General features: G+C 37.3%; 4 protein-coding genes across 4 annotated transcripts; 2 read left to right on the forward strand and 2 right to left on the reverse strand.

Annotated features, from left to right (window-relative positions):
* Positions 1–1,620: 1,620 nt before the first annotated feature.
* Positions 1,621–4,200, forward strand: LOC132170961 (pentatricopeptide repeat-containing protein At3g04760, chloroplastic). Its single transcript, XM_059582128.1, has one exon. The coding sequence runs from the start codon at positions 1,876–1,878 to the stop codon at positions 3,649–3,651; it is 1,776 nt and encodes a 591-aa protein (XP_059438111.1). The 5' UTR covers positions 1,621–1,875; the 3' UTR covers positions 3,652–4,200.
* A 1,397-nt stretch (positions 4,201–5,597) lies between these two features.
* Positions 5,598–10,471, reverse strand: LOC132172049 (pentatricopeptide repeat-containing protein At1g08610). The gene is made up of 3 exons (XM_059583482.1): positions 10,379–10,471; positions 7,567–9,681; positions 5,598–5,888 (listed from the first exon to the last, which is right to left on the reverse strand). Exon 2 carries the CDS (start codon positions 9,450–9,452, stop codon positions 7,665–7,667), a length of 1,788 nt encoding a protein of 595 aa, XP_059439465.1. The 5' UTR covers positions 9,453–9,681; positions 10,379–10,471; the 3' UTR covers positions 5,598–5,888; positions 7,567–7,664.
* A 1,102-nt stretch (positions 10,472–11,573) lies between these two features.
* On the forward strand, positions 11,574–16,912 carry LOC132170714 (eukaryotic translation initiation factor 3 subunit C-like). The gene is made up of 4 exons (XM_059581799.1): positions 11,574–11,719; positions 12,611–12,681; positions 12,796–14,589; positions 15,642–16,912. The coding sequence occupies exons 2-4, from the start codon at positions 12,655–12,657 to the stop codon at positions 16,608–16,610; spliced, it is 2,790 nt and encodes a 929-aa protein (XP_059437782.1). The 5' UTR covers positions 11,574–11,719; positions 12,611–12,654; the 3' UTR covers positions 16,611–16,912.
* Positions 16,913–17,377: 465 nt separating this feature from the next.
* Positions 17,378–19,667, reverse strand: LOC132170851 (uncharacterized; the record flags this gene model as incomplete). The annotated part of the gene is given in 2 exon segments (XM_059581975.1): positions 17,378–18,412; positions 19,353–19,667. Coding segments are annotated over 2 exon segments (561 nt in total), but the record flags the coding sequence as incomplete, so codon positions are not given.
* Positions 19,668–26,343: the final 6,676 nt, after the last annotated feature.

A 26,343-nucleotide genomic window follows, 5' to 3' on the forward strand; every position in this document is an offset into this window, starting at 1 on the left:
AATAAAACTTCTGATGAGTTTGCACAGGCAGATAATAGTGAAAAAAATCACCATACATATTTGAAAAATATATATAGTATTTTTGGTATGACAAATCTATTATTATTATTGCTCATCCAAATTGCAATATTATTTGCTTTATACTCTATTTTGTTTTTTTACCATCAATTCATTTGATGGCGATATGACTTTTCATTAACATCCAATTTTCGGGAGGAAAAGTTTTTTACCCGCAATTATTGATTGTAGCTCTAGTATCTATGAGGGCTAAGACCAATTTCCTAAGACATCTTTTCTTTCCTTGACTAGGGCAAAAAATGATAGATTTGAATACTTTTTACCTCATCTTTTTTATCCTCGAAGTAATTTGTACCCAACCTAATTAGAATTTGAACATTTTTCATGGCAATAGTTCATAGTATACTAAAATAGTTAGCATCCCCAGTAAACTCAAAAATAGTTTTTTAGCTATATAGCTCAAAAAACTATTTTGGTAAGCTAAATCACTAAAAACCACCAAAAAAATAAATAAAATAAAAACTCTCTCCAATAGGCTCGGCAAAATGATGAATTTTATTTGGTGAGTGATTCACTCACTAAAAAAAAATCACTCCTTTTTTGTTTCTTTTTCGCACTCAACCCGAACGTGGTTCCTCTGCAACGTTGGATGATTGTTAGAAAAAACCAAATTTAAAATATGACCTTCAAAGACGAATTTTCAAAATTATGACCTTTAAAATAAAGGTTAAATGCATTTTCAGTATTTATGCTTTACGCCAAAATCAAATAGTTACGTTGGTTTTCAAAAATGTTACAAATGGTATCTATGGTAAATAAATAAACTCATTTGGTACTTCCTTCATGATTCTGTTAGTTTTTTTGATGGAGCTCTACGTACCCCTTACACATGAACTAGTACCTGTGGTTTTAAGGCTGCCCCAAAGGTTGCCCCCATGGGAGTGGTTCAGCCACCCCTTAGCTGCCCATTGGGGCTGGCTCAAGCCACCCCCTAGAGCTAAAATGGGGGTTGCTGGCCACCCCCTATGGCCAAAATGGCCACCCCAAACCCAACTCTCTAGAATTTTATTTATTTATTTTTGGGTTACATATTATTTTAAATATTTTTTTAATCTGACGTAGCACCCAAAAACATAGTTACCACGCCACTTATCGTCTTGAAACCACATGTAACAGTCCACGTGTAAGAGGTACGTGGAGCTCCGTCAAAAAAACTAACAGAATCATGAGGAAAGTACTAAGTAAGTTTATTTGCTTACCATAAGTATTATTTGTGACATTTTTGAAAACCGAAGTGGCTATTTGATTCTGGACCGTTAGGAAACAAATAAACTTTAAAAAATATAAATATTAACAAAATATTTGAAAAATAATATTTAAATAAAACAATAAAATAAATAGTTAAAATGGAAAGCGGCTTAGAATAGGACGCTCTAAATGTACTTTTATAGATCGAAAAGGATTCTACCGTTTGTAATTTTTGGAAATTAATACGAATGAGACTAAAGGTAATCAACGTTATTAAGGGTAATCAAATTCCTTGTCCGAGGACACTGTGCTGCCACCCGGTGGCGGTCTCTCATATCTTGCGCCACGCGATTCCTTATCTTTATTTTCGCCACAAAAACAATAAAAAAACAGAGATTCTTTATCTTAAACACATGTACTGAAATCCCATAGAATCTCCAACTGGATAACAGTTTCAAGGAATCTGAAAAGCAGCCAGTACATTGAACAACACCAAAGTGGGATATACACACATATTTCAGGTACATACTTTCTCTCTTCTTCTCTTTGATTTTCCGCAAAATGTGGGTTCCATGAGCACCACTGAAGCACAGCACAAAACCATTGTCAATGACAACAATTTCCACTGAGTTTTGGCCTCAGACCCTCCCTTTCACCACCCGACTGAAACCCACCGCACATTCACATCAAAGCCCTGTTGTGAGGTGCAGAGTCCCAAACGCCAATGACAAGAGTCACGGCTCCAGAAACCCACAAAAGGTTAGCGCTTCTACTGAAACGAGGCCAACCTATTTGCAAAATCTTGATTTCAAAGAGACCCATTTGACGAAAGTCCTCAATAGGTCCTGCAAAGTAGGCAACTACAAAGAGTCACTCTACTTTCTTGAGTGCTTGGTTAACAAGGGCTACAAACCTGATGTTATTCTTTGTACAAAGCTCATTAAGGGGTTCTTCAACTTGAGAGATATGCAAAAAGCCCTAAGGGTGATGCAAATCTTGGAAAAATATGGTGAACCAGATGTTTTCGCGTATAATGCATTGATTAGTGGGTTTTGCAAGGCTAATCGGATTGAATCCGCGAACAAAGTGCTTGATCGAATGAGACATAGGGGATTTTTGCCTGATGTTGTTACATATAATATAATGATTGGAAATCTTTGTAGTAGGGGAAAGCTTGACTTAGCTTTGAAGGTCATGGATCAGTTATTGAAGGATAATTGCAAGCCTACTGTGATTACTTACACAATTTTGGTTGAAGCAACCATTCTTGAAGGTGGAATTGATGAAGCTATGAAGCTTTTGGATGAGATGCTATCAAGAGGGCTTCGACCTGACATGTATACTTACAATGCAATCATTAGGGGCATGTGCAAGGAAGGGATGGTGGATCGTGCTTTTGAGTTTGTTAGGAGCTTAAGTTCCAAGGGTTGTGAGCCTGATGTAGTCTCATACAATATTTTCTTAAGGGTACTTTTAAATCGTGGGAAATGGGATGAGGGGGAGAAACTAGTTAGCGATATGATTTCAAGAGGTTGTGAGCCAAATGTTGTTACTTATAGCATTTTAATTGGTTCGCTCTGCCGTGATGGTAAAATTGAGGAGGCTGTGAATGTGTTGAAGGTTATGAAGGAAAAGGGATTAACTCCGGACGCATATAGTTATGATCCATTGGTTTCTGCATTCTGCAAAGGAGGGAGATTAGATTTGGCAATAGAATTCTTGAATTACATGATCTCTGATGGTTGCTTACCAGATATTGTGAACTACAACACAATCATGGCCACTTTATGTAAGAATGGAAATGCTGATCAGGCTTTGGAAATCTTCAAGAAGCTAGGGGAAGTAGGTTGTCCTCCTGATGTGAGTTCTTACAACACAATGTTCAGTGCACTATGGAGCTGTGGGGATAGAGTTAGGGCTTTAGGAATGATATCAGAGATGGTGAGCAAAGGGATTGATCCTGACGAGATTACATACAATTCGCTTATATCGTGTTTGTGCAGAGATGGTATGGTGGATGATGCGATTGGGTTGCTGGTAGATATGGAAAGTAGTGGGTTTAAGCCAACAGTCATCAGTTATAATATTGTTATTCTTGGATTGTGCAAGGCTCACAGAACCGATGACGCCATTGAAGTGCTCGCAGCAATGCTTGAAAAGGGTTGCCAGCCGAATGAAACTACTTACATTATGTTGGTTGAAGGGATTGGTTTTGCAGGATGGCGAGTTGAAGCTATGGGCTTGGCTAAGTCCCTTGTCAGATTGGGTGCTATATCTGAAGAGTTGTTAAAACGGTTGAACAGGACCTTTCCCATGCTTGATGTTTACCAAGGGCTCACCTTGTCTGACGATAAGAAAGTTTCTGATGATCTACCCTTGACATAGTCCAATTTTATTAATCGCTTCTTCTAGCAGGATCTTGTTCTCTTATGTTCAATGCTATTCCCTTGGTTATTATCTCTCTCTTTCCAAACATTATGGGAAGATAATGTTTTGTCAGATAGACAGCATGACCGGTGGATGAACGAGTCTATGATCACTTTGACGACAGAAGCTTTTGGACCTAGCAAAAAGTAATGAGATATGTTTAACGTTGAAACATTCAAATGAAATGTTGTATCCTTAGAAATTGAATTCTAACTGGAATTTAGAAGTGGAAAAGGCTTGCAGATGAAGCAAAAGGGAGAGCAGAATTGAAGGAGGACATTATCAGGTCTGGCAGGATAGTTTTGGCTTGGAGTTTTGCATAATTGGCAGGCAAATCTCCACATACCTTCAATTTTGGCATCACTGAGGAACACAGCTTTATAAGATATCACAGATGAAGAATGATGGAGTATATCTTAATCTGTTTCAGATGCTTGTATGTACTTTTGTGAATCTTACGAACTATCTCTGCATTATATCAATTATATAACAAATTGTTGAAAGTTTTGCTTAGGTATTATGTTATATCTTGATATGTGAGAGATTTTATATTTTTTTGATAAATATATGTGAGAGATTATTTATTCATGCAACTTGAATAAATAAATAATACACTGCACTATTTCAAGTTCAGCAAAGTCAAAATTTGCAAAATTTCTCCTTTCAAAGGGACTGCAGATTATATATATATATATAAAGAGTGGATTCCAACACAAATTATGGCTTCTAGAATCTTTTCCACATTGTTGATCTGTTTGATTAAAGAAGATATGCGAGGAAAGGAAATGGAATAGATCTAAAAAATAACATTCCTAAAAACCATTTTTTATATTTTGGGCTATGTTGATCCCTGACCACCGTTTGGCCTCACAAACCATCGGCAACCATATTTGGCAGTCCTGTGACGTCACTGGCCTCGCCCATTTCCGTCTCCGACCATAGTCTAGCGTAGTCTCCAGAGGCCCTTCCCCGTCATTGGCCACTGTTTGTTGTTGTTTCCACCTAGCCATCTACTATCACCAGCTGCCATCCACATCCAATTTTGAAGGCTCTTTGTCATCACTGGCCACCTTCTGCTACCGTCTTTGGCAACATCCGTCATCACTAACCACTCCTAATGAAATGGTTGTGGCAACATCCGTCATCACTAACCACTCCTAATGAAATGGTTGGCCACGACGAATTAGCTCTTGGCAACATCCGTCATCACTAACCACCCCTAATGAAATGGTTGGCCACGATGAATTAGATCTTCAACTCGCTTAAGCCGCATATGAACAAAATTTGTAGTAACAATTACTGGGAAAGACCTCTTAAGGAGTGAGAAAAAAGAAAGTTTTTTTTCTTTAAAATCACTCAAATGGTAAATAGTAAGCTACAAAACGAGTCTTTTTTTTTTTTTTTTTGGGATCCCTCCCGCCTTCTACAACTCACTCAATGTCTGTAGATATGAAAAGACCATAAAAAGACCATATCCCTCCCTTCAACCAACTGAACGATCTATTGACCAAGGATAAGGATCCACAACAATTTTTTTGCCTGAATTGTTAGCAATTGGGACAATGTAAGAAATCCTATATGATACCCACTAGTCCGGATAGGTGGCCAAGTAATCCAAATTTTTTTTGAGCAAGTAGATCCTATATGGGCCTCTTTTAAATTGTAAACAGTAATTACTGTGAATCGCAGCCGTCTGAGAATGGCATGACCACCAACTACACAAGGAGACTTCTAGTGCTCCCATGAATTTGTGCATTTCTCTAGGCGAATCTGTACCCCTTGATTGTTTTATATGACAAAAGCAGCATATCTTTTAACTGTCCAAAGGGGCGGCGACTGTATGGTGAACAATTTCTAAACCTGCTAGTAAGCATGAAATATTGAAATATAGCAACACCTGGAAGTGAGAGGCATGACAGGAGTAAAGGGTGCACATTACAATCAACGAAGATATAATTCAAGAAGATTCCTGCTAAAAAGTTCTGTATAAGTTTTTTGACGTCTACAAATCCATAAACAAACAAAAAAAAAGAATTTCACCAAGATGGTGTCAAAAATGTTACAACAAGAACACTCAAAAGACAACCAGCAAAACCATAAATCTTTTTGCAATCCTAGGTGTCTGAAATATATGCTGCTGCAGCATGGAATCACCCGCAGATTCCAGCTTTGAAATGAAGCTGCCAGACGCCTCCCTGGAATCAGCAAGTTCATATAAAAATATTAGCTGAACGTGACAGCATCACTAGTTGAGTTAATAGGAGGCATGCCTTTAACTCCCACAACTTTCAGCAAGAAATATATTGTAGATATAAGATGGAGAATTTGTCACGTAGGATCCATAAGAAACGCTACAAATAATCCATGGTATAATGATACAACAGATATATGCTTAAATTATGCAATGCAATGACCTTTCCTCTCTCTCTCCACTTTTTTACGTTTTTTCATTTGAATTATTTATTTTGGCTAGGATTCGAATATATTTACTGCTACCTAGTACCTACTATGTAATAAACATGTGCCTTTTAGTGTTCTATTTTCTAGTTCCAATATCTCTCCCAATTTTGTTTAGAAGCCTTAATTCTTCCCAACTCTATTAGAACCCTACAGAATTCTAAACTCTTCAGCTGATCCACGATTAGGCTTATCGACATGACACACGCACCCAGTGGGTTTTGAACCCACCACGACCTCATCTCTACTCCATTCTTATGATGGAAGAAGTGGCATTTGAGCCAAACCTCATCATCAGGTCGCTCTTTTCTTCAAAAAAAATTTTATTTTAAGTTCTTCAGAGCAGTTCCAAATCACTTTGAACATAACCTAAAGAAATTCTACTTAGTAACTAATTCCTACTACATTTTGTTCCTTGTTGCATATGATTTCCTCTCTGTTATGTTATTTGTCATTCGCTTGACAAACTAAATGACCTAAGGAAAAATATTGGAGTGTCACTTTGTGTTTGATTAATCTGCCATTCTTCTCTCATGGCTATCCCCTCGATCCAAATGTCTTGTCTGGTTGCTCATCAACAGAAATTGGAATCTTGGGCCAGTTACTTGACCTGAATGCTCAAATTGGTTGCAGAGGAACGTAGGGACAGAAAAGTTGTAAATTTCAAATTGAGATTCAATATTTTGGGACCCAAGAAACTGAAAACCACCCCCAACTACAAACTATTTGCTAATTGAGTTGAATTGTCCTTTTATAAATGACACATCCCAGGACGGTCAATGGGTATATCTGAGGAACAGCCAAAGCTGTCTAATAAAATGAACAATGTAAGGAGCTAAAGCTGATTTATTATAGAAGAAGCCATGCTTTTTATCTTTTAGAAAAGAAATTTTGACTGAGTAAAATGCTAGCAGAATACTAGTAATAGATCTCAAAATAATAGATCATCAAATTACCAAATTATATCAAATCTAGAAGACTCGTGAACGAACCAGCTTCATAGTTTGATGCTTTTCTTTAATGCAATTAAGGTTTCTTTTAGTACCACATTTTCTATTGCAGCTTCAACATCAAACAAATTCAAGGATTTCTGATCTTAGCTAGTTTTTTCACGGATGAAAGAAACAATAATAATCTTTCTTCTGCCTCATTCATGGCCATAAATACACAATTGCATATGCCCAATGACTAGTACATATTACAAAAAGCCAACAAAAAACATAAATTAACCACAGATATGATCAAGCAAATCCGATTAGTACCATATATTGATATGAGAAAGAGCAGCAACATTCGAGATCACAGACAAGATAAACACAACCTAACAGGAATAATGGAAGTGGCTATATCAGGAAATCAAAAAAATTGTTTAAGTGTAAAGAACTTCTAGCAAGCAAACAGAATAGGAGGAATCACCTTACGAGAGCGTACATTCTGTACAACTATAAGCGTGAAAATGGCTGCCTAGATTCCAGGAAATGTTGAAGAAGGTCAAGTTTTTGCATAAACTCTGTCTAGTTCAGTATGGTCCCCTCTCTTAAAATGTCCCATTCTATCAACTTCTGATGCAACTCATTAGCCTCTTTGCTCATTCCAGCAGCAGCCACGCCTTTAATTATCATGGAATACGTTGTCACATCTGGCTTGCATCGACTTGAGATCATCATTTCTAGAACTTGTATTGCAACATCCACTTTCTTCTTGTTGCATAATTCCTGGATCACAAATCTATAAGCTTTATTTCCGACTCTGTGCCCTTTCTTACTCATCTCCTTCATTATCTCAACAGCTTTCTCAACCAGATCCACCCGACAAAAGCCCCAAATTAGACAACGATGGGTAATATCATCTGGAGTGATCCCATTTTCTATCATTTGGCCATACAATTCCATTGCTTTCTCCATCATACCCTTCTTCGCTAACCCATCAATCACAGTATTGTAAGTGATCAGACAAGGAGAGCAGTTTATACCACCTACAATGTGAAGCACTTGGAGGGCCTCATCTACCATTCCCTCTTTACAAAGAGCACCTAGGAGAATGTTATAAGTTACAATATCAGGTGAACAGTTATGGGAAACCATTTGATTATAAAAGTTGATGGCACGATCCAAGAGCCCATATTTGCACAAACCATTAATCAAGATATTGTAAGTAACCACAGTAGGAGTATGGGAACTTTCATTCATGATTGCCACTATCTCATCTACTTCATCCCAACATGCACGGTGACAAAGAGAATGCAGAAAAGTGTTGTAAGTTATTGCATTGGGTTCCATCTCATGAGATAAAAGATTACATATAACCAAAGCTGCATCCTCATATTTTCCCTGTTTACAAGTAAAATTAACCAGAGAATTGTAAGTAATAATGTCAGGATAACAGCCCTCAATTGCCATATCTTCCAATACTTCAAGGGCCCGCAAAGTTCCACAGCGCCTGCAGACTAGCTCAATGAGAACTGTGTAGGTAATCAGATAAGGAGGACATCCCTTTCTCAATTGGTCCTTCCAAAATCCAACAGCCTTATCGAAATTCCCATGATCAAACATTGACCGGATAATTGTATTATAAGTAATCACATCAGGTGGGCAACCACTCAAGCTCATCTCATCCAAGAGGTCAATGGCAGATTTTAACAGTCCTCTCTTGCAGAGACCACCAATCATCATGTTGTATGTGATGATATCTGGAACACCACCAGACATGACCATGACTTTCAGGACTTTGGCAGCTTTATCCATTCGATCCATTCTGATAAGGCCTCGGATTAAGTTTGTGCAAGCAGAGAAATGTGGAATTTGGTTTCGACGTGACATAATATCAATCAACCTAGATGCATCCACCAATTTCCCTTGGATGCAGAAGTTCTGAAGAATGTCATTGTTGGTTTCCTCATTGTTTCCAATAAAGGGTCCATCTAAATACAATGACGAAGAATTTGAAGGCTTCTTTGAATTCATTAGCTGTCTGAAATTTCTTTCAACACCCATCCCATTATTTTCAGAGCTCCATTCATCTAGATCAATCTCATTGTCTCTATCAATGCAAACACTTCTGTGCAAACCTCTAGACTGTGAAAAGCGCACATTTATTTCAGGAACACGAACTCCTTTCCATTGTAAACAAAATTGAGTTTTGTGAGTACGCTTGTTTAAGCAATTTAATTGAAAAGCAGGTGCCTTTCTTTTTGAGCAATGGTGCCTGCCAGAACAATGACCCTCCTGTTTGGAACACCCATTTAAACCATGCAAACTATGAAATACCACCGTGCGATTCTGTTGGACAATGCTGTACCCCATCCCTCTCTTCCCACTTGACACAATGAACTCTAACAGGCTACAAAGATCAATATGACATGCATTATCTAACCAAAGACTCCTTTTTAATCAAATCCAATAAACCAAACCTCAGATCAGGTCCTCGCAAAAGGGAGAACCCGTAGGATTATTGATTTTTGATAAACTCAAACTCCACATAAATATATTCCTCTGGCTTTTCTACTCTTCAGCTAGAGAATGAGAATCACAACTGCGAAAGTTCAAACTATCAATAACCAAACTAGGAAATTTCATTAAAAGAAAAGAGGAAAAAAAAATACAAGCAAGAAAGATGTAGCAGAATATCTTGGACTTAAACTGCAGATAATTATAACTTGGAAAAGTGACAAAAGCAATTTCTCAGCTCCTAAAATTCAAAATAAAATGCTGCCATTTCATCAAATTAACAAAACACACCCACTTCATACGTATACTTACAAAACACAAAATACGAGGGGAGAGAGAGTCAAAGAGAGGAAACACTATCACATATATCCAATATGCTTCAATTGGATGCAACAACAACAACAACAATAATAATCTTTTTTTTTTTCTTTTTTCTTTTTTTTGTAAATTTTAATAATAATAATAATCTGTCAGTACCCCCTTGGAGCCAATTACTTATCCAAAAAAAAGATCTTTCAGTACCCACACGGGAACATATTCTAAAACCCAGTTCCGAAGAATCAAAATGATAATAAGCATTAACACTACAAACGCGAATTGGTAAACAATAATATCAAGCAAAAGAATTTTGACAATCCCTCCGCTAGAACTGCTAAAAATAAACTTCATAAAGAAAAACTCAGTTCAAGAAACTCATAACAAGCACATTTCCCAATTCAAAATTGACCCAATTAGCAACAATAGAGAGCGAGAGAGAGACTTGAAGGTCAGAGGAAACATACTTTGGGTTTGGTTTGGTTTGGTTTGGGTGGGAAGTAGCAGACTGAAAACAAGCGTGTTTCGTTCATTCGGTGATAACGAAGTTGACGAGTGACGTTAATTACTAGGGTTGCTATTTCTTTCTTTTCTATTATTTCTCTGTTTGCCGCCCCAATAAATTATAATAATGATAATTGATAAAAAAAAAAAAAAAATGTTATTTTAAACTAAATCACAAAATATGAATTATTTTGACGACGTAAAAAATATGTGTTTCCAAATTGTAGGTAATCACGTTTTTTCTTTTTTTGAAAATGCACAATTTTAAAAGTCAAACAGCAATTTTATCAAATACTTTAACTGCATTTTTAAAACTTATGTTTTCAAATCGCACATTTTAAAATAACTATTTTTAATTGTACTTTTTGAAATTACAAACTCAAACGACCCTTATAGCTTCTTTGAAATTGCGTTTGAGAGGTCTAAAAGTGTTTTTAACACTCAAAAAGTCCGTTTCAATAAAAAAGTATTAGTTTAGTAAAAAAATTAAAAACGCTTTTAAGGGTCTAAAAAGTTTAAAAATTGTCAAAACGTACTTTTAGCAAAAGCTTAAAAATAAAGTTTTTACCCAAAAGTTATTTTTAACTTAAAAATTATATTTCTCAAACGCAATCCCAAACATGCTCTTAATCTCTTATCTTTTTTTATTTATTTATTATTATTATTTCAATTAACTTCCAGAGTCTAATTTTTCTCCACAATTTTTTTTTTCTTTAGTGTAAGCTTGTTAAAGAAAATATCCAAGGAAAATTAAGGTAAACAATACTTTACCCTCCTAAACTATCATCACCGTTTCGTCTACGCAACTCATGACAACTCCGATCTATAAATTACCAAAATAATTCAAGTTACACCTTGAACCAAATTTGACTGTTACTTTGGATGAAATTTTTAACACGTGTCCGTCATACCCAAATGAACAATTTATTTTGCCAACAAAAAATTCCAATTAGAGAGAAAAAAAAAATGAAAGATTGGATGAAAAATAGTTTTTGAGATGGAAATTGTAAATGAAAAAAGATTATGAAAATGAGTAATGGAGCATTTCTCTTTATCTTTACTAAAAAAAAAAAAAAAAGCAATTGACACGAAACGCACGTTTTATAGTAAAAAACGCAGCGTTTCACTTTTATTCAACCCAACCCTACTACGTTATCTCCTTGGAAACAAAACCAGACATGGAAAGTGGAAACCAAACCTAAAACCAGATTATTCCCAACGTTAACTTGTTATCCAGCGGGCTCTTTCTTCTGCTTCTTCGGTGACCCCCGACGGCAGCTGCAAAGAGCCGCTCCGTTTTGAAGGTTTCTTTTTCTCTCTTTTTTTTTTTTTTTTTTTTTTTTGGTGTTTTTCTCATTTTTAGGCACTTCAAGCTTCTTATTACTCTTTGCTTCTTCGTTTTAGGGTTCAGTTTTTGTCATCCGTAAATGTATGAACAAATTGCTCTGAATTTTTTTTTTTTTTTTTTTTTATCCCACGAAGCTTTATTTTTGGTGTTTTTTTTCTTTGGGCGCCTTTCTGTGTGATTGAGCTAATTGTGAGGGACGATTTTCTTCTAATTCCAGTTTTAGTGTAGATTTGGGTTCTTCTAATTCCAGTTTTAGCCTAGAAATCAACTGGTTCTTGAAGGATTTGTAGTTCAGGTTACACTGAGGGATTCCAATAACTATGCGATTATTTTTATCAAATAATTATTGGTTAAAATTTTGACTTCAATCTTTATTTTTTTTGGTTGCTGAGAAATTGGTTAAAAATACGTTTTGTGGATTACTTTGATTTTATCTTTTTATGCTGTTTTGCTTTTTTGAAGATGATCAATCGAAAATTCATCTTAGCTAAGCCAAGTGGCTGCTTAAGGTCTAGTTGAGCATGTTTGTTTGTGTTTGTGGGTTCTTTTGTTACTTGTAAGTAAGAATACAAGGTTTTAAAGTATGAACTTCTTCAAGTTTACAATTTTTTCCTTACAACCATTTGACGTTTTCATGGTTTTAGCATCCTTGTGTATGTGTGTGTGTGTGTGTGTGTGTTTTTTTTTTTTTTTGGTTCTGTTTTGTGGGGTCAGTGCTTATCTTATTCATGCTATTGTATTAAACAAATTGGTCATGACAGAACCAAGGTTATTTTCATTGGGACAGTTCAATTTTATATGTCAATTCACTGAAGATGTAATAATTTTTGTTTTTGTTTAAATGCAGTTTCTTGGGGTTTCTGATCTGTTGCATTTAACTCATTTGTGAGAATGGCTTCACGTTTCTGGACATCCCAGGTTCTTACCTTTTATTTCAATACCTTGTAGTATCAATTATTGGATTCTGTATTATGGTTTAACTGTAAGATCCTTTGTTAAAAGATTTATAAAATGTTTTTGTGTTATTAACAGGGTGGCAGTGACTCTGAGGAGGAGGAGAGTGACTCTGATGAAGAGATTGAGAATGGACCTGGCGACTCTACCACCGAAGCCGCTGGAAGTAGATACCTTAAAGAAAATCCAAGTGATAGTGATAATGACTCTATTGACCAAAAACGGGTTGTTAGGTCCACAAGAGATAAACGCTTTGACGAAATGTCAGCCACGGTTGACCAGATGAAGAATGCGATGAAAATAAATGACTGGGTGAGCTTACAGGAAAGCTTTGACAAGATAAATAAACAACTGGAGAAAGTCATGCGCTTTATGGAGTCTGAAAAGGTCCCTAACCTTTACATTAAAGCACTTGTGATGTTGGAGGACTTTCTCACTCAGGCTTTGGCCAACAAGGATGCGAAGAAGAAGATGAGCAGCAGCAATGCGAAGGCCTTGAACTCAATGAAGCAGAAGCTGAAGAAAAACAATAAACAATACGAGGATTTAATAAGTAGGTATAGGGAAAATCCTGAGAGTGAGGAGGAAAGAGATGAGGATGAGGAGGATGAGGACGAAGAAAGTGATTCAGAGATTGAGGAGGATCCTACAAAGATTGAATTCAAAGATTCTGAAGATGAAGATGATGAAAAGGGTGGGGATAGCCAAGACGAAGATGACGGAGAGTGGGAGAAGAAGATGAGCAAGAAAGATAAGCTCATGGATAAGCAATTCAAGAACCCTAGTGAGATCACATGGGATACAGTTAACAAGAAATTCAAGGAGGTTGTGGCTGCTCGAGGTAGGAAAGGAACTGGAAGGTTTGAGCAGGTTGAGCAGCTTAATTTTTTGACGAAGGTTGCCAAAACCCCTGCGCAGAAACTTGAAATTCTATTCAGTGTTGTCTCTGCACAATTTGATGTCAATCCGGGTCTCAACGGCCACATGCCCATAAATGTATGGAAGAAATCTGTACAGAATATGCTTGTGATATTGGACATTCTTGTCCAGTATCCCAACATAGTGGTGGATGAAATGGAGCCTGATGAGTATGAAACCCAGAAGGGGCCAGACTATATTGGGACGATCCGGATTTGGGGAAACTTGGTTGCCTTTGTTGAAAGGATAGAAGCTGAGTTTTTCAAGAGCTTGCAGTGCATTGATCCCCACACTCGTGAGTATGTTGAGAGACTCAGGGATGAGCCTATGTTTTTGGTTCTTGCTCAAAATGTACAGGATTATTTAGAACGGGCTAAGGACTTTAAGGCTGCTGCAAAGGTTGCCTTAAAGCGGATTGAACTCATCTATTATAAGCCACAAGAGGTTTATGATGCCATGAAAAAACTGGCTGAGCAGACGGGAGATGGAGATAATGGAGAAGCAGGTGAGGAGCATACAGTAGTTGAGGAAAGTAGGGGTCCACCTGCATTTGTTGTTACTTCAGAGCTTGTTCCTCGGAAACCCACATTTCCAGAGAATAGCAGGGCCTTGATGGACTCTCTGGTGTCCCTCATCTATAAGTATGGAGATGAGCGGACTAAGGCCCGTGCCATGCTCTGTGACATTTACCACCATGCTATCTTGGATGAGTTTTCAACTTCACGTGACTTGCTGCTTATGAGTCACTTGCAAGATAGCATCCAGCATATGGACATATCAACACAGATACTTTTCAACAGGGCAATGGCACAACTTGGTCTATGTGCGTTCCGGGTTGGATTAATCACTGAAGCCCATGGATGCCTTTCTGAACTATATTCAGGTGGAAGGGTAAAGGAGTTGCTTGCACAAGGTGTTTCTCAAAGCCGATATCATGAGAAGACTCCAGAGCAGGTACTGATATTTGTGTTGTTGCTTCATATGTAGATTAATCCTTGGTTGGTGTTGTTCATCTTTTTCCTTTCTTTAATGTTTGGAAGCTTGTAAATCTGCTTGGATATTCCAAGGTTGGTATCTTCTGAAATTCCCATATACGCTACTTCACTGTATGTGCAGAGCGCATGGACTGTTATGTCCTCTGAAATAGTTTAATTGGAGTTTCTTATAAGAAATTATGTTGCAAATAAATTAGCTGAAAGATGCAAATTCCATACTTTCTTTTATGTGCAAGTTTGCTATCTTCAGTTTACAGTAAGGTGTGAGAAGTGGCACTGAAGATTTTAAATATAGCAAGGAGTTTTATTGATGATGTGTTGTTGATGCTATATTTTTTAAGACCGAGTAACATGTTGGCATTATTAATTGATTGATTGTGCTTTTGAAATTATACCGTAATTCGAGGTCTTTGTATACTTTCATTCTTGGAGATGATGACTTGTTTTTATTACTTTTGTGATTAAATTATTATAATCATTTGCTGAGCGTTTTTCTTTCTTTTTTTAATTTTCGAATGTGAAACAAGTAAAGAACGTCCTATGTGCGTTTTGTCTCTCCGTGGATTGTAAATTGAGTTGACCATGGTTGATATAGTCCGATTGCATGATTTTAATATGTTTTATTGTTAGTATGTATAGACATGCACACATCATGGTACATCATAGGTTAAAGGGTACAATTTGATGGGGATGATGGAGTGAAAGCAATATACCATGTGACACATGATATGACTATTACATTTTTTATGGATAAGAGAAATCTGAATGTCGATTTTTCTGCGAGGCTAGTGTGATTTTTTGGATGTGCTGTCTGAGACTATTTTTTGATGATTTGCCATTCCATTTAGCATAAAAAAATAGCGAGACCTTTAAGTTTGCATCAATTCTTGTAAATATTGTTGTTGGGTTAGCTTCAGTGCATCTCCTATGCGATATAATTAATTATGCATATTTATTTATGTATGTCCAAGGGCTCACTATTGTAAATGCTTCTCCTTAAACCCAAAACAGGAAAGGATTGAAAGGAGACGGCAGATGCCATACCATATGCACATAAATCTTGAGTTGCTGGAGGCTGTCCATCTGATATGTGCTATGCTGCTTGAAGTGCCCAACATGGGAGCGAACACCCATGATCCAAAGCGCAAGGTCATAAGTAAGACTTTCCGGCGATTGCTTGAGGTGAGTGAGAGGCAAACATTCACTGGTCCCCCAGAAAATGTCCGAGACCACATAATGGCTGCCACCAGGGCCCTTAGCAAGGGAGACTTTGAGAAGGCTTTTGATGTTATCAAGTCCTTGGATGCGTGGAAGCTCCTCAGCAATCGAGAGAATGTCCTTGAGATGATCAAGGATAAGATCAAGGAAGAGGCTCTGAGGACCTACCTATTTACCTACTCCTCATCCTATGATTCCCTGAGCTTGGACCAACTCACCAAAATGTTTGACCTCTCAGATGCCCAGATTCACAGCATTGTTAGCAAGATGATGATCAATGAGGAGCTTCATGCAAGTTGGCACCAGCCAACCCAGTGCATTGCGTTCCATGATGTTGAACACACTAGGTTGCAGGCTCTGGCATTCCAGTTAACAGAGAAGCTTTCAGTCCTTGCAGAAAGTAACGAGAGGGCAATAGAAGCAAGGATAGGTGGCGGTTTGGATCTACCTCAAAGGCGTAGAGATAGCCAGGATTATAATGCTGTGGGAGGTAGGTGGCAAGAGAGCTCTTCTTTCACTCAGGGAAGGCAAGGTGGTGGCACTGGGCGTACAGGATATGGTGTTGGTGGAGGGAGACCTTTGGCACTAGGCCAAGCTTCCGGAGGTGGGTACTCAAGGGACCGGACAGGTCAATCCCGAGGCATCAGTGCTGCATATGGAGGGTCAGAGAAGACTTCTTATCAGAGTGGTTCAGCTGTGAGGGGATCCCAGATGGATCCTTCAAACCGCATGGTCAGTCTCAACAGGGGGATTCGCGCTTAGAAACATAGTAGTGAGACTACTGGCAGAGAAGGCATACTGATTAAAGTTCCTGCCTTACAGATAGAAAGCTTTTTGGTGTTGGCTCTGAAATTTGACCCAAATTTGTTGTCATTTTCTTGAAATTTTTGAACTTGAACCTTGAAAGTTAATAATTTATGCCATGCTTGTTGCTGCAATGACAGCAAGCGTACTCTTTCATCATGTTTTGTTTCGTCAGTTTCTTGTAATATTAGTGTACTTATATGAGATGGTGGAATGGTTTTGTTTGACAGACTTGAAATCTTATGAGTTTTGCTGAGTTATTCTTCCCAGTTGCTGATCGAAATCATTTGGTACAAGGTTTTGTTAAGTCGGCTTAATCTGTCCTTTTTAACTGTCCTAACTTTTTAATATTTCATTTTAAATCTTGTAAGCTCTGTGCAAGGAGAAAAGGTTGAATTAATGTCTCCAACTTTGATCCGCTGGTAATTTGATTGGGCTGTTAGAATATTTTAGGGACAGTTTTTCTCTAAATTTTGTCCTAATTGAATACGCAGCTAGAAAGCTTAACTCTCGTCTCTTGAGCAGTACAATTTAGTTTAAAGCTAAAGTGCCAACTCTTTTATATTGCTGTTTTTTGTGATGAAAATCCTTGTCTTGATCTTTCATCTTCCCTATTAGAGTATATGGAAAATATATAATATTTTCTGTATGTTCCATATTAGGTTGATATATTTGAAATAAGTTATTCCTATTAGTTAATGGAATAAGTTCTCATTATGTTTTGTAACATCTGAAGATTTACACATTAATATTAGACCCATACAAAAGGCCATAAAAAAAAGAGTTTTCTCTCTATGAATACACAAACATGAAGGAACAGAATCAAAAATGTCCAATGGGAGGGAGGGGGAGGAGTTCTTTAGAGTTCAAGGAAAGGGTTTAAGCAAACTTGTGAATACGACCATATGTGCAAGTAGGAAAGCAGCAATGCTCAGAGAAGCAGCTAAAATGCACGCAACCATCAGCAACACCAGCGTTACATGCAGTCCTCTGATTCTTCAAGCCATTCAACATTCTGAAGCTCTCAAAAGAAGATCTATCATTTAATGATTTGAATCATGCAGCTATGTTGAATTTGGAAGTTACACCGATAGAAAGGCATCTCACACCATATTACCAGCAGGCAGAAGAGAACAATGTCAGTAGCAGCATATCTGCAGAGTGAAAGGAACCAGTTTCCCCAATTTATCAAAGAACACAAATTTCCCATCAATCGGGTTGTAAGAAACTCCTACAAATTGCAAAGACTGTTTCCTACAAACCAGCTTGTAAGAAATTTATGTCCTTTATCAAATGTCATGGGTAACATAAGGTCGTCGATGACTTTGGAATATAGAAAACGAAATAGGTACAGGAGGGAAAAGGAACCTCAAGATCTTAAACTGGAATAGCTATGGATCAAATGATGTTAGTCCTTGAAAAAAAAAAAAGTAAGTTTGTTTTCTGGCAAGGTGAAAGATTTTCATTTCATGATGAATAGGATTTTTTGTAAACATAAAGCATAATTGCCAGGTCTAACTTAGACTTTCAGCTTCGCTTGAGGCATTTACTGTATTTGAAGCCCCCAATCTCTCTTGACTGTCCTTGTTGATATGGGCTTCATCCAAGGCATTTGAGATATTTGAAATCTCCACATTCTCGTCGCTATCCTTGTTCTTGATGTCGACTTCTAACGGCCCCAGCTTTGCTTCAAGATCCTTGACCTTGGAGATTAAAGATCTCACCTCTTGAGCTTCAGCTAGCCGACTAGATGATGCTGCCTGACACATAGCACAGAAGTGTTTTTTTTTTTTAAATCTTAAATAGAAGGGAGCAGTTGGTATATCTAGCATGTCATATGATATCAATAATCGATCATTGGGTTTTACTTGACAACCAAGCATTCGATTTTACGAATTATTTGCTTTAACTATTTCACATTCTTCAACATATGCTAGCATCTAAAGATCTTTAAGCTAATTGTGAAAATTTGCACATAAGTTGCCAAATACATTCTTGAGCCATCCCTTGACAAAATGCACTTTTGAAAATGTCCTTGCTATTTCTAATTTTTCCTGGTGGTACTATAGTACCAAATATTGAGAAGCCAAAAGTAACCTTCATGGCATAGTACCTAACATGGTTCAAACTGCACAATTTTGTCAAGCTGCAGTCAATATAACTTGCAAAAAGAGGAGCACCAACAGAGGAAACTTGCCCAAAATGGACAGATCATAACAACTGCAGGAATAAACACGTAGGTAGAGCTTTGAAAAAGGCCAATGATTGTAAATTTGGATTCTTCTATAATCTTTACAATCATAATGGCAAATAAAATTTTCAATCTACAGGCTTCTGAGCAAAAATATCATCAGGTTGGTTAATCTAGATGTAGAAGTGCCAACACTTCCTTAAAGCATTCAATTTCTAATCCCATTTCCAATCAGCCAAGGATGTATAAAGTAGATATATTGGTGATAAAGCACATATCCTTGGGTTTCATCACAATTTCACACAAATCTATACATCCTTAACCATCTCAGACCTTTTAAGTTGATACTTTCTTACAGAAAAAGGTTATCTATCAGGCTGTTTCTTTGAAGAACAGAACAAAAAGCATAGGAAGCCATTCAAAACAGAAAACTTGTCTTTATCACATAATCCCATTTGCATTCAAGAATTTCTCAACAAAAACATATCGAAATACACCTTAAAGCTCACCTGTTCTAGTTGCTCCACCCGTCGTTTCAGATTATCCTCAGATGCTTCCTTGTGAAGAACTTGAAGAACATGTAGCAAGTGAAAATGGATGGCATCTGAACAATGTTGCTCAATCATACAGCTAGGTAAAGTGGATTGACAACCCAGTGCATAGAAAGGGCAGTTCACAAGCTTCATTGTGCAGACAGTTATGCAATGCCTGTCCATCTCGCGTCTCATGATGCTGTCAGAGCACTGCTGCTCACATGGAATTATCTTGAAGGGACAAACTGAATCATGCTTCTCCAATTGACTGGCACAAAATCTGGCATTACAACTTCCATTTGTGCAGGCCATAGGCCTAAAGCTGCAGTGGCAAACATGCTCAGAAAGCCCTTGTGCAGACATGAATTTCTTGTCGCAGTGAAATGCATTCTTGAAGTCGACATTCTTGAGCAAAACATGCCCAATTGCTTCTCTCCCATCTAACAACCAAAACCCATTTATCTCCATCTCCTGAACAAAATCATCAATCTTTTCTTCCCTCTTTTCACTCAGTAGCCATCCCGAAACCCTGCTGAACAAATTCCTCTTAGAACTAGCAAAGTCATCGACAAAATCACAAACAATATCGTAGGGATGGTCCGGACCAGCTTCCAAGATAACAGATTCAGCAAGAAAATTTTCACTTCTCTGGGTAAGATATTCCACCATTTCTTTTCTCAAATCAACCGCAACGGAAGCTGGGGTCTTGAAGATATCACCGGTTGTGTTGTCAACGCAAGCCGTAGCTAATCCAGGGAGGAACATTTGAGCTATCTTGTGAGCAATTTCTGAATCAGATAGATCACATTTGAATAAAGGGCCTTCCTCTTTCCCAATTTCAATCTTCTCTGCTACAAATTCTGCACCAGTTGCAGGAAGATCCATCCTCAAAAACGCCTGCAAAACAATTTCAGCTACAAGAATCTATGTGCATCCCCATCTTCCTTTCAATCCACATCCGCAAATTTCGGTCCTTTTTTTTTATTACTTTCAGAAAAAATAATAATTATACATGTAATCATCCATCACCAACGCTTTTATAAATTTTTTTTAAAAAAAAAAAAAAGAAAAAAAAAAGAAAGAAAAGAAAGTGAAATGAACATGAGGAGTGGCCGACATGGGAGTCACATTGACTCGAATTGGGTATTTTCTGACCTAGAAAATACCCAAATCCCTTTTTTAGGTTGTGTGCAAGGGGCGTGCACACCGGAATTTCAGTCATGTTTGTTAAAAATTTGGGTGATGCTAAACAGCATCACCGCCGGGTGATTTGATATTTTAAAATAATAAAATATAACCTTTTATTATTATAATTATTAAAATTAAAAATTAAAAATAAAAAGAAGGCTTGGCGTGCATGGCTGTTCATGCACGCTAGCATTCTTGGTATCACTACTCATAAAAATTGTTTTCACCTTTAAAGTGAAAACTTTCAAAAATGGCTAGATGTAGGGGCAATATGAAAATTTTGGGATAAAATTAGTTGAATTGCAAAAATTTGAAAGTTTTGGAGATGTATTGCAAAAATTAAAATATTGAAGGTCGAATTGAAAATCTGTCCAAACTTTGAGTGGGGTAAAATGTACTTTTTTTTCAAACTTTAAAATAAAGCATTTTTAGGTGGACTCTTCCCATATTCTGTGAAACTGGTTTCAAGGTTTCCCTTACTGTTAATCTCTTAAGCACATTATCTACCCATGGGGCCTTCTAAAAACTCTGCAAAGACTGAGGAAACTATTTCAAATAAAATGGGCAGTTGTTTAAATTGTGTGTTTTTCTAAGTTTTGGGCGTGCATAGGAGAGAAAGAGAGATTGTAACTCTGTGACTGCTGAATATCTGCTTATCCACATAGTTCATCAAAATATGATACAATAGTTGCAATCAAATGCTACAGACTTTCAGAAAGAAGAAAATCAAATGGATTTTCTATATTATCCTGTTTCTTTAACTGGCAATCAAATGGAGCTGTAATCTCATTAGTCTTTTCATAACATTCTGGTCTATAAAGCCATGAAGTTTTAGTATCATAGGGCAGTGTGAAATGGTTGGGTGGTCATTAGGATTCCCCATAATTTCTTATTGATTGTGTTCTTGATGATGTCTCATTTGCTTGTCCAGGAGAAGAGAAGATGAAGCTCATAAACTTATGAAGGAATCCCTCACAACCTTGGATGGACACTAGTGCGCAACTTTGATGCATTTGCGATATAAATAGTGTGGTTGGTAAAGAATTTTGAAAGGAGAAACAAGGGAGAAATTGATTGATGTGATATAAAGTAGAATGAGTTTTGAATTTTTTGTAAGAAAATAGTGAAGAAGGTCGTTTGTTAATGTAAACAATTAAGGTTGATTTTTTGGAGAGAAATGAGAAGAATGCTTTACCACAAGTTGAAATTGTCGGATTGAAAAGGAAGATATTAAAAGTAGTGATGCTTTCACACAAGCTGTAAATGTCTTTTGACAAGTGGTTAAGTACTCAAAACTTAGTTGAGAAATTAGGCTACTTAGACATTCTCTCAAATGTCATATTGATTTAGGCATAGAAACATTTCGGGTGACTATTTTTTTCTGGTTGACCGTCTAAAAATTTACTTCAAGCTATAAAAAATTTTATTTCTATTCTCAAACAAAAATATTGAGGCTCCGTTTATTTTGGCATAAAATAATTTATATTGGTATTTAATGCGGCGAAAAATAATAGTCAAAGAAAAATATTTTCGATTTAACCGAAAAAGCCTCTTATAAAACCTCACTCTACCCGATCATATGTTTTACTAATATCGAGTTTATAAGCCATATCTTCACATTTTCTCTTACAAATATGCATAGTATGCAAGGTTTTACAAGCAGCCAAATGTTTACACAGTTTCCAAAGGGATGAATCATGTGAGCTAAGTGAAAGCCCAACATGCGAAAACAATATACTTTAGATAGAAATTTGTTCGGCAAAAAATAACTTTGATGCCTAAGTCAGGTGTTTGCAATGAATAGATTAATTGGTACGCAAAGAAATCAACCCATTTTACGTTGTTGGAGCTCTTCTTTTTTATAGAGCTGCTTGGCAGTTGCTGCCCATTTTTATCCCTAATTTCCCGGCTTCCAACGTTCCCGAAGAATTTCTTAGAACTGTTTCTGATCGTGGGTCGTGGCTGTGATGACACGCAGGACATTGGTGTGGGTGGAGACTTCAACTCAGCTGCCCACTGAGAGTAATGGGCCACGCATGATTTATGGGCCCCACTAATAGGCTTGGGCCTTAACCATATTGTGGATCCCGATTGATCCTTTACCCAACAACCTTAAAAATAATATTTTACATATTTTGAAAGTATTTTTTAAAGTTTAAAAATTCTCAATTAAGAGTATCAAACTTTTAATTTATTTTAATTGCCTCATTTTGTTAAAATTTTCTTTTAAATATTATCAACATTTCCAAAATACCACTTTTTTATTGGAAAAAAAGTAAAATAAAATAAAAAAATTGTAAAGCATATGGAAAATCCTAACCGAATGGAAAATTTCTAAAATACCACTTTTTTTTTTTTTAATGAAAAAAAATCTTTGCAATATTTTATTTTTTATTTTATAAAAAAATGGTATTTTGACAAAATTTAACGAAAAATCATAACCGAATGGGATAATTGAAAGAAATTGAAAATTTGATATCTTTAATTGAGAGTGTTATAACTTTGGGAGATACTTTTTTTTTAAAAAAAATGAAATCCCATCAAATCTCCATCATACTTAAATCTTTTTTCAGTCAATCATATAGTAGCTTAATTTTTCTTTCACATCCTTGATAAAGTTTAAAATTTGTTCTTTTAAACTAAGCTCCCATTCAAAATCAGTCAAAAATACTAGAACCTAAGCTTATTTTTCTACAACTTTTCACTGTAATTTATATTTCTATTTTGTTTCGTTTTATTATTTCTTTTAAATAAAATAATAAACCAATAGAGAAAAGAAAAATACAAAGCTACCTGTGAACGCAAGAATAACTATATTTATGTATAAAGGTTGTCAATTTTTGACACAATATATAAATTCCATGTGAATTTAATGAGTTAAAGTTGAAGGATGTTTAACTCAAATGAATCGGTTTAGAGTTGGCCTATACAGTGACGGATGGAGGGGGGACCGGGGTAGGCTATGGCCCCTCTCCCAAAAATAAGGAAAAGAAAATTTATATGTAAAAAAAAAAAAGGATAAAGTTTTAATTTTAGTCATTTGGCCCCCTTGGGAAAAAAAGTTGGCCCTATTTTTAAATTTTTTGGCCCTATCCAATAAAAAAATTTGGCCCTTTTTTTTTTTTTTTTTTTTGGCTTGTACTCTCAAATGCCAAATCACAAATAAATTGTTTGAGTTTTCTCTCTAGACGCCAAACCTAGAGTAGAAGAGAAAGGTTCTTCAAGTCTCCCAGAGACGGTGAAGGGTAAGGGATCAGACTGTGATAGTGTTACAAAACTTCTCAATGGCAGAGGATCTTGCAGAGATGTGGGAAAACTTCTCATTGACTGAAGAAGAGAATGTGGATGTAGTGATAAATGCACCAGTGTTGGAGGGGATTGTGAGTAAGGGCCAATTGTGTATTATGGGAAAGCTGTTGACGGAGAGATTTGTAAGCAAGGAGATAATCAAATCCAAGCTTATTAAAGTATGGCGGCCGACAGGTTCGCTATCCTTTAAAGTTTTGGGTGAAAACTTATTCTTGATCGAGTTTGAACATTCATGGGACAAAATAAGGGTGTTGGAGGGGAGACCGTGGGTCTTCGAAGGTAGTTTATTTTCGTTAGCAGAGTTTGACGGAATTACTCAACCGGCAAAGATAGAGTTTGAAAAGGTTGCTTTCTGGGTGCGGATGTTTCATTTTCCTTTTGCTTGTATGGGTTCTGAAGTAGGTTTTCAGATTGGGTCTTCTATGGGCACAGTTGAAGAGGTTGAAACGAATGAAGAGGGTGTTGGATGGGGGGAGTATTTGCGAGTTAGGATTATTTTGGATCTAAATAAGCCTCTCTCTAGGGGACGAAAGTTGCTGCTGAATGGAAAATCTGTGTTGATTGAGTTTAAATATGAACGTATGCCAAGATTTTGTTTTTTCTGTGGTTGTATCCGCCATGGGAGAAATGGGTGTTTAAAACGGAGCGGAAATAGGAAACAGGGGGACGCCACTGAATTTGGCCCTTGGATGAGAGTACCTTCACCCACATGAAGAAGAGAAAGAGAAAGAGGGCATTATGAAGGGGGTTATGAGTCTGCAAGTCAGGGGTTCTATAACCACGTAGGGAGGCATAACAGTTCTCTAGTGAGTAGTAGATGTAACGAACGGAGTCCAAGTGGGGGAGTTTCAGGTAGCAATGCACAGACGGAGAAGGGGGATATGAGGCCCGAAACGACAACTCTGGGGGTGGTTTACTCTCCTACGACGGTGGGAATGGAAGTTACGGGGGGAGATCTTTTTTGTGAAACTAACGCAAAAGGGGGAGAAATTTATGCGTCGCGAGGATATGGAGGCGTGGATAAGAGTTGCGGTTTTAACGCACCTAAGGGAGATGTTTTTGCATCTGTGGAAGGAGATGGAGGAGTAGATCAACTCCTTTGTCCAGGTGGCGAATTTAATGGCTCTTTAAATAAAGGAGTTAGACGGGCGATCTTTGGCACCATTAGTGCTTAACGCAAGATGTTAGTGATTCATGCAGGAGTGGGCGAGGAAGCACGTGTTTGAAGGATGATGTGGCAAAAACAAGTGCACAAGGAAATATCAAGCTTACTGACCCACCAGTCCAGGTGGTTGCAACAATTTTAGATGAAGTGGCTCTTTCTTTGGATACTCATCCTCAGGGTTTGAAGCTTCACAAGAAAACAGGGGAGAGCAGTGAAGCTTATCCGCAGGAGCAACAATCACATAGTGTTTCAGAAGGGGTCAGTGGAGGATTGATGCTTCCGTTGTGAAATGGAAAAGGAGGGCTAGGGAAATCAATATTCAAAATACGGCTGTAGCTGTCCATGAACAGCCACGAAAAAGGCAGCTCGGGGTTTCATAGAAGGCAGGGAGGAGGGGTCAGTTGAAAAAAAAAAAAAAAAAAAAAGTATCGGTCCAGTTGATGATGGGAAGAGATCCAACGAGGGGAAAAAAATTGGTTCGGGATTGGCGAGGGTTGGTAAGCAGTCCCGCCAACCGCAATGATCATCCTTAGTTGGAATTGTCGGGGGCTTGGGAACCCCCGGACAGTTCGTGAGCTTTGCCGGTTAGGCAAGGTTAAGCGCCCCAATGTGGTTTTTCTTATGGAAACCAAGCTTCACAGCAAAAAAAATGGAGAAGATTCGGTGTAAGTTGGGGTTTCGTAGTATGTTTGTTGTGGACTGTGTGGGACGGAGTGGGGGATTAGCACTATTTTGGTCAAATGAGTTCGATTTGGAAATTCAAAACTTTAGCAGGAGGCACATTAATGCCATAGTATCTTCCAAGAATACAAGTAGCCGATGGAAATTTACGGGTTTCTATGGCAATCCGGAAACCCATAAACGACATGAAGCATGGGGATTGTTGCGACACTTAGCTACTTTGGATCCAATGCCGTGGTTATGTGTCGGAGATTTTAATGAGATAATCTCTTTGACAGAAAAATACGGAGGTGGTGTGTGTGCAAATGGACAGATGGAGGCTTTTAGGAATACTTTAACTGATTGTGCTTTGGCTGATCTTGGTTATAATGAACCGAAGTTTACATGGCATAGTAGTATGGTAGGAAATGGCTTGATCCAAGAACGTTTGGATCGGGTGGTAGCTAATGCTGAATGGTGTGAATTGAATCTGGAGGTGGGAATTTATACGGAAGCTACGATTATATCCGATCATAATCCTATTTTGATTAAATTACAAGATCTCGGTCAAAGTAGGAAAAAGAAGAATATTTTTAGATATGAGGAGTCTTGGGCGAAGGAACAAGGAAGTAAAGAAGGCATTAA

The sequence above is a fragment of the Corylus avellana genome, chromosome ca2 (assembly GCF_901000735.1).
Source record: "Corylus avellana chromosome ca2, CavTom2PMs-1.0".
Taxonomy (NCBI): Eukaryota; Viridiplantae; Streptophyta; class Magnoliopsida; order Fagales; family Betulaceae; genus Corylus; species Corylus avellana.